This window comes from Chroicocephalus ridibundus, chromosome 8, assembly GCF_963924245.1.
Source record: "Chroicocephalus ridibundus chromosome 8, bChrRid1.1, whole genome shotgun sequence".
NCBI classification, from domain to species: domain Eukaryota; kingdom Metazoa; phylum Chordata; class Aves; order Charadriiformes; family Laridae; genus Chroicocephalus; species Chroicocephalus ridibundus.
Genome location: NC_086291.1, coordinates 57,640,335 through 57,648,195, shown reverse-complemented (window position 1 = coordinate 57,648,195; position 7,861 = coordinate 57,640,335). Strand labels below are relative to the sequence as shown.

Here is a 7,861-nt window from a genome sequence, read left to right as displayed (position 1 = left end):
ACCCAATGGAAGCTCCATCACATCGTACACTACATCAATAGAGCAAGTTGGGACAGCGGGACATGAGTTGCCCTGGCTGTTTGAATCACAGAAGATGGGGGTGTTTTGTGGAAATCACGTTACAGATAGGATTTAAGGAGGAAATCTTAGCTCATGGCAGCCAGGACTGCAAGTGGTTTTTAGTTGGCATGGGTGTCACCAGAGAGGTCACACAGTGAAGGGGTGTGAAGCCCCTCCTGTGTCCTCTTTACATCCTGCAGGGCAGACGTGAGCCACGTTTAAACGCATGCGGCTGGTGCGCGTGTAAGCAGGAAACTGCATTTCCAGGGCTGTTAAATCAGCACTGAACTTGCTTTAACAATAATAAAAACCTGAACCTGAAGGGCCTCCAACAGCAGAAGGACACGGAGCTGTTGGAGCGGGGCCAGAGGAGGCCCCGGAGCTGCTGGGAGGGCTGGAGCCCCTCTGCTGGGAGGACAGGCTGAGAGAGCTGGGGGGGTTCAGCCTGGAGAAGAGAAGGCTCCGCGGAGACCTTCCAGCCCCTGCCAGTCCCTAAAGGGGCTCCGGGAAAGCTGGGGAGGGACTCTGGAGCAGGGAGGGGAGCCACGGGACAAGGGGGAAGGGTTCTAAACTGCAAGAGGGGAGATTCAAATGACATCTGAGGAAGAAACTGTTTGCTGTGAGGGTGGTGAGCCCCTGGCCCAGGGTGCCCAGAGAAGCTGTGGCTGCCCCATCCCTGGAGGGGTTCAAGGCCAGGTTGGACGGGGCTTGGAGCAGCCTGGGCTGGTGGGAGGTGTCCCTGCCCAGGGCAGGGGGTGCCACTGGGTGGCCTTCAAGGTCCCTTCCAACCCAAACTGTTCTGGGATTCGATGAAAAGAACAAAATAAACTGCTCTTACTCATAAATACGCAGTGAGCAAGAGCTACCTGCGAGAAAGTGCTGTACTCCACATTTACTTTTGCACTGTTGTATAAATGGATGTATTTAGTCCCAAGACACTGCTGTCTGAAGTTATTTGTAGTCTCCTTGGGGGATACCTTGGCGTTTTAAACTAATGGAGAATATGCTTTATGGCTTCAGAGCTCCTGTCATTACTGCAATGTAACTCACCGACTTCCATGAAGTATTGCTGATTGTCGGAGATGTAAGCGAAAGAAGAATTATGCCCACGCTCTAAATTTCAATGTCAGGAATCTTAAAAGTGATTTTACCCCTCACGAGAGGTGCCACATTCTCACAGATGAGAGAAATGTCATGCTCCATAATCCTTAATATATTCCATTTTTACAACACACTTATTTTATATTACTCATTTTAACCATACCGATGATTTAAATGCACTTTTACTTTTAAGAAGTAGTATTATTCATTGCTGCTAATCCCAAAGGAGATGAAGAGCTCTTGGTGGCTATGCAATAATGCATCAGAAGGTAATTATTTGTTATAAAAATGCAGTTATAGATGTTTCTTTGATTTGTATGTTGGTTTGATGATGTCCCACGAATTCAGAGGGGCCGCTGAAGCAGTGTTTTGTTCTATCGCTAAGCAGGTTGTTGCTGAGGGACTAGAGGAACTAACAGCTACGCCTTTCTGTGCTGCAGAATTTTACTGAGCTTGTGATGGTGCGGCAGCATCGTCTGCTGTTGATTTAGTTCACATCTGGGCGTTATTGCCCAGAGTCTGACTATGCCCGCATCACTGAATCGCTAAAAACAGGGACTATAGCAGGAAAGCTGGGCTTTGTACGTTCTCGTGCTGTGTAAATTATGAAAGCAAAGGCTAGTCGTTTACGGAGACAGGGGATTCATTCCGGCTTCCTGCAAACGAGTTCATCACTGTCGCTGCGACGTTTAAAGCCCGGGGGAGCCATGCACAATTCAGACCTGCTTTGCAGGGCCGCGGGTGATGGCAGTGAACAAGCACAAGGCTGAAGTCAGAAGGTGCTTGCCCGTGGTGGTGGGGCTCTTTTCCACCCGCCGTGGCTGTGGTTGCGCTTTGCAGAGGTTAATAGAAATGACGACTTTAACGTTAGATCCTGGGTGCTGCGGAGGAAGATGACCTGGTTCACAGCCTTGCAAACTGTGGCGCGGGCACAACCCAGACGGAGCCTCAGCGCGTCTTCTCCTGGCCGGTGCTGAGCTGACGGGTCTCCGTCCATGGGCCCATCTTGGGTCTGATGTGGCATAGAGCAGGCGTTGTTTAAACCCGAAGCAACAAAGAGGCTGTGTAACGCTCCAGCTGCCGCCCTGACACAGGAATGAGTTATGCTGCATGTGAAATCCAGGCAGGACTTAAGAGTTCAAAACATCCAATCGATCCAGATAAGAACTCAGCGAGCCACTTCCAGAGACTTATTTAGCCCTCCGTCCTTTTCCAAGCAGAGGTTATACTGCAAATTCTGACAAGGGGTGTGGCGTCATTAGCTGGGAAAATCCAGGCACAGACAAATGGAACCAGGAAAGTTCAATTTTTGACAGCACAAGCGATCTGGGCAGAGTTCAGCTGAATGCAGAGAACGGTGCATATGTCTCGTACCCATATTTCAGGCCGTGTGGGGTTTTAAAGATCGCAGTTTAAGGCACTAGTGACAGACAGAAATGACTCAATTTTTGAGCACAAGTGGGGTATACCATACTAAATGACAGTTTCCTGAGAACGACACCTTGTATGTCACAAGTTGGCTAATGTATTTTCTTCTACATAGGCTAGGTTTATTGGTTTGCTTTTATGATGACATGGAACAGATGGATTCTGCTGTGGCCCGGGCTTTACTTCATCAAATGATTAAATGCAATCAGTTGAGAGGTTTCCAGGCTGAGGTTCAGAAGGTGGGTACAACGCTCGTTCTTCTTGCCTACCTTAATCCTGAAACCAGAGGAGAGACTTTCTTCTTGAACTTGGAAAGAAAAGAGTGAAAAATCACTGGGATCTAAGAAATCACTAGAAATAGTTCTCAATCACAAAATGCAAAGAATAAATGCCCATTTTTGGTTTGTTTTTTTTTTTTTTACAGCGCTCATTCTTTTCTCGTTCTGCTTTGCCCCGTCCCATATTCCTTTGACAGCTGTGGTTCTATTTTTGAGTTTTTATGAAGTGTGTGGTCACTAAGTGGTTGCCACTGCCTATTCCAGAACCTCCAGTTAAAGTTTTGGATGATAATGAAAATTGGTTCTCGGCAGATTTTTATTTGCCATCTGCTTTTTTTTGGTTTACTTTAGCTCAAATCTCAACTCCTGAACATTGCCATGCAAAACCAGACGCTGAACGATGTCCTTGGATCTCTGTCAGATGCCGTGGTTGGGCTAACTTCAAGTGAGCTGGAATCCTTATCACCTGAAGCGGTGCATAATGCAATCGCAACGTTAAACCAAGTCTCTGGGTGGGCAAAAAGCCAAGCTATGATTCTGTCCAGTAAATACCTCTCTTATGAAAAGGTACCTGTGATAACAGCTTTCTTACTTTCTATTTGTAAAAGTGAAATGGCTTTTTCTCAACAATAACCGTGCGTTTTAGAAAACTTAGTACAAGACTTCTTTTTAGCATTGTTAGTGGTCTGAAAATTTTTGTTTAAATCAAATAAAAACATCCAAGACTGTACCTCCCAAAGTAGTTCTCTAGTAACAGAGAGAATGACTGTTTGCATTTGGCAGTTGTATATGTTATTTTGTCTGTATCACTGCCTTAGGCAGAATTTGCATGATCAGAGATCCCAGACTATATATTCAAATACACTCTAATGGAAGGGATCGTGGTCCTCTCTGAAGTTTCAAAAAAAGGAGCCTCAGGGAAAATTGCCACATTTGTTCCCTGGACCATCTTGTCTGAATTGAAAGGAATCTGAGGAGAGTGCATCCCCAGGCAAGAAATGTATGAAGTATTCAAAAATAATCATTTTGATTTATGTATGAAGTTTCGCTTTTAAATGCATCTGCTGTTCACAAGGCACAAAACTTTCTGTTTGTTTGTGGTTATCTCTGCAGGTTTTATCGTTTTATAACGTTAGTCAAATGGGCGCATTGGTGACTGGTGTTAGCACCCAGACATTCTACAGCATGAACCCAAAGGAGCTTTCTCGGATTATTCGAGGCACAACCTCCCAATACCTATCTGACTTATCACCTGCACAGCAACAAGGGATCCTCAGGAAGGTGATTATAAACCCAAGTGTGTAGTGGGTTCTCTCTGCACGAGAGTGCAATAACCAGATATGCAGAGCAGGATTTGAAGTGTTGTCACCGGGACGTGTGTTTTAGCTCAGTGGTTAATGTTTGTAATGTTTTCTTCTGAACACCAACTATATTTTGAAGGTTCTCTCTTGCTTGGTTCCATGACGTTTTTAATACCGACATGTTTTCCCTTTATCGTCTTAAGAGAAATATTACACAGAATAGAAAGAAGGGCAAATCCTGTAAATCTAAGCATCAGTTCTGAAATGCCACGTATTTATCTGATCCTCTTTTTAGATAGCTGCATTTGGAGATTTTTCTTCATCAGTCAAATATATACAAGGAGCTTTCTTTAAAGACATATCTCTTTCTGATTTATGGAAACAGACTGGTTATAATCCCCCAATGATGAAAGAAAAAGAACTAAGAAGAAGCCAGGTAAAAATTGTTATGCAGTTCCCATTTCACTGCAATTTAGTATGATGGAAAATAGGAAAAGTGTAATATGTATGTGTTTAAGCAATATTGGTTAAAGGAAGGTTTGCCTGCCCCAAATATATCTTGATATAAACAACCAGAGGTCACTTAGAGCCTAGGCAGCATCCTTACACAATGCTACGGAAAGGGAGGCGTTAATATGACGAGTTCAAAAGTCTTCAATATTCTGCCACGTAAATTTTCTCCTTCCAGTACTGTATCCTGTACGTTTGCAGGAACGACTACTCCTTTGGCTCGGTCCACAGAGATGAAAGGTTGGACCAGAGGATCTCCAGAAGTCCCTTCAAACCTAAATGATTCTGTGGTTGTGTGCCATGAACATGTTTAACATCATCCCATAGTACCATTCAGTGGTGTTTTGTTTTGTCTTCTGAGTAAGAAATTCTGCACTGGGTGCCAATCCTTTAGGTTGGCCAAACTGGACCGTAGAAATGCCTTTAGAGTACATAAGAGAGTTAAACATAGAAAAACCTAAAAACCTTGCGGTAGTTATTGTGTCTTACAACTGAATTACCTAAGCTTAACTTTAAATATGGTGGGTTTTATTTCAGGCTTTGTATCTGTATGAATTACTGTCTAAGAAAAACTCTCCTGTTGACCTTCTAAGGTATGGATGATAGTCTCCTTTGAAATGGGGTTAAAGTCTAGTTTTGTGATGAGATCGACTTGGAGGGAAACCATATGTGGTTATTTTGTATTATCTTGTGTGTATTCATTCCTGGGTACCACAGGATAATTCACCTTCCTCAATAAAAACAGTCTCCAAATCCAAAATCAGGATCGAGGCATTGCAGAGGTTTGGATATTTTAAGGCTCAGTCAATTTGATTACATTTTTACTTTCAACGGCTTTTAGATTACAAGAAAGGGGGAAAAAAAGGTGGTCAAGAAACTGTATCTTAGGATGAGCAAGGACTAGATCCTGCTTAAATATTCAAAAGATTGAACTTTGCTTTTCCTTTCAGCACAGGACACCTTGTGAAAGGAGTAACTTGTCAACTCATTGAAAGTATGGGCGCAGACTTTTTTTTGAACAGTTTTAAAATCTTTGAAAAGAATCTTCATCTGCTTTCTCCATATCAGGTAAAACCAAAAAAAGGACTTTGTGTACATAAAGGTACTACCCAACATCCAAACTGTAGGTAAATTAGAATGTGGTCCATTCTTTTTTTCATTTATTTCAAAACCCTGTATATGAACTTGTCTGCAAACATACTTCATGTGTGTTATCATTTTGCCAATTTCGCGTGTCACTTGCAAATTGCAAGAAATTTCTACAGTCCTTTTAACTTGATGTTTCATGAGTAATCTATTTGGAAATATATATATCTGTTTTGGAAACATACAAATGCTCTCATGCACTCAGATACAGGATGCTTCGTCTCTGATGTCTACAAAAACAAAACTCTGAACTACTTTAAGAGAAAAAAAGCCAAAGAAAAATGCTTTCTGAAAATAATATACAGTTTTACATATACTAATTTATAAGCTGTAATAAACAAACCACATTTTAATTCTTCCTCAAAATTTCCAAATGTTTAAGATCATAATTTTTTGTTGCTTTTAGGTTAATTGTTTGGCTTGGAAGTTTTGGAAAGTTTCCAATGCATCTATTCCTCCCTTCCTCTTATCAGTGCTTCCGTAAGTCACATCTTATGACATCTTAAGCTACTGCATTCGTAGCACTACATTCAGAGTAGCCTTCAGAGCACTTTTTAAATAATCTCTTCAGTCTTAAGAAAACTAATGATTCAAACAAATGGTAGTTTGAATCTAAACCAAATGGTAGTCCTGAATTGTACTTGTTAATTCCCCTTTTTCTTTATTTCTTTCTTCCCACATGCTTAAAGGGATAAAAGGGAATGGGCACTATTCTTTTCCTGGAATATTTCTAATTGGAAAAAAGTACGAAAACAAAAGCATTCTATTTGACAAAGCATTACTCTAGTTAAAAAACAATAAAATAATAACAGAAATACTTAAATACAAGGCTTTCTACAAACCGCAGCACCAAGTTATTTGGCCAACAATTGCATCTTGCTTGTTCAGGACCCTCAGAAGTTGCTGGTGCTTTGGCTACACACCCCGATAAGGCTGGGCTTGCGCGGCTTTTGGGTATGGCTCTGTTTGCAAAGGCTGCCTGCCACTCTGGGTGGAGAAGAGGATGTTTTGTTTAATTTGGCAGGCTTTCCTGGACTTTGATAAAAAGGAAGCCTACTCTAAAACTGCCTGTTGTCCTTAACTCACCTACCACATCTTCATTCATCAGAGAATTATTCCTAATAAAAAGGAGAAAGGGTAAAAGTTTCTGAACTGCAGACAGTCTTGTTTCATACGGCGTTAAAGCACCTCAGAGCACTTTCGTCCACTTGCAGCTATTTATATCCCTTAGCCATTTTTTGGAGTGAGGTTCATGTGCTGATGAACTGGAAGATGATGTAAGTTAAAGAAAGACGTGGATTAATTGCAACTTTTCTGGCCTGGACAGTTTATAATTTTTCAAGTCCAGACTTGTCTTTAAATTTCTCCACCATCACAGATTTTATGGGTGTGGGTATGGGCGTATCAAGGTCAGGTTTACGTTCTGAGACCATTGGAATTCTCCCTGCAGGACTGAGTACCTGGAGTATGTCTCGGGCCCTTTGTGCATCCCTTTCATTGAAAGCCTGGGGAAGACTGAGATGGACCTTTTGAATCCAAGCCTTCGCAAAAAGAACGCTGTCCTGCAGAAAGTGCAGGAGTGCTTGGTAGGTACGGCAAGGAGGGGTCAGCAGCAGAGGGAGCCCTGCAGAAAAAGTCACCTGTAATTGGACACTGACAATTCCAAACTAAGTGAGAGTGGTTGATTAGTTTTCTCCCCCCTTTATTGTCATGTGGTGCATCACAAAGTTATCCTGCCTACTTGTACTCCCTGGTCGACATGCACACGCTCACCGTCTCCTCTGTAGACAACCCGGGACACAGGCTCCCCTGCTCCGTGTGTGTGTGGTGAAACCATAGCTGAGGGCTCTGAGAGCCCAAAAGCGAATAACACCGCATGATAATTTCTTCATTGTCACAGGCAAGAGCAGCTTAGGCTATTGCCCAGCTTGGAGAAGCTCTGGGTGCCAAGGCCTCAAGCAACCTGCTGTAGCTGACCTGATGTGAGCATCCGAACTTGTGGTTCTGTGTGCACGTATTGCTGCACTGCTGTGTCAG

General features: G+C 42.8%; 1 protein-coding gene across 2 annotated transcripts in view; it reads left to right on the top strand.

The window, feature by feature from the left end:
• The first annotated feature begins 689 nt into the window (after positions 1-689).
• Positions 690-7,861, top strand: part of OTOA (otoancorin) — a 29,243-nt gene continuing 22,071 nt past the window's right edge. For both annotated transcript variants that reach the window (XM_063344824.1, XM_063344826.1), the window contains exons 1-8: positions 690-2,828; positions 3,219-3,434; positions 3,981-4,148; positions 4,464-4,604; positions 5,216-5,271; positions 5,629-5,746; positions 6,231-6,304; positions 7,275-7,410. In XM_063344824.1, the coding sequence (XP_063200894.1) occupies positions 2,685-2,828; positions 3,219-3,434; positions 3,981-4,148; positions 4,464-4,604; positions 5,216-5,271; positions 5,629-5,746; positions 6,231-6,304; positions 7,275-7,410 (1,053 nt within the window). In that variant the 5' untranslated portion in view covers positions 690-2,684. The remainder of the gene's footprint in view (positions 2,829-3,218; positions 3,435-3,980; positions 4,149-4,463; positions 4,605-5,215; positions 5,272-5,628; positions 5,747-6,230; positions 6,305-7,274; positions 7,411-7,861) is intronic.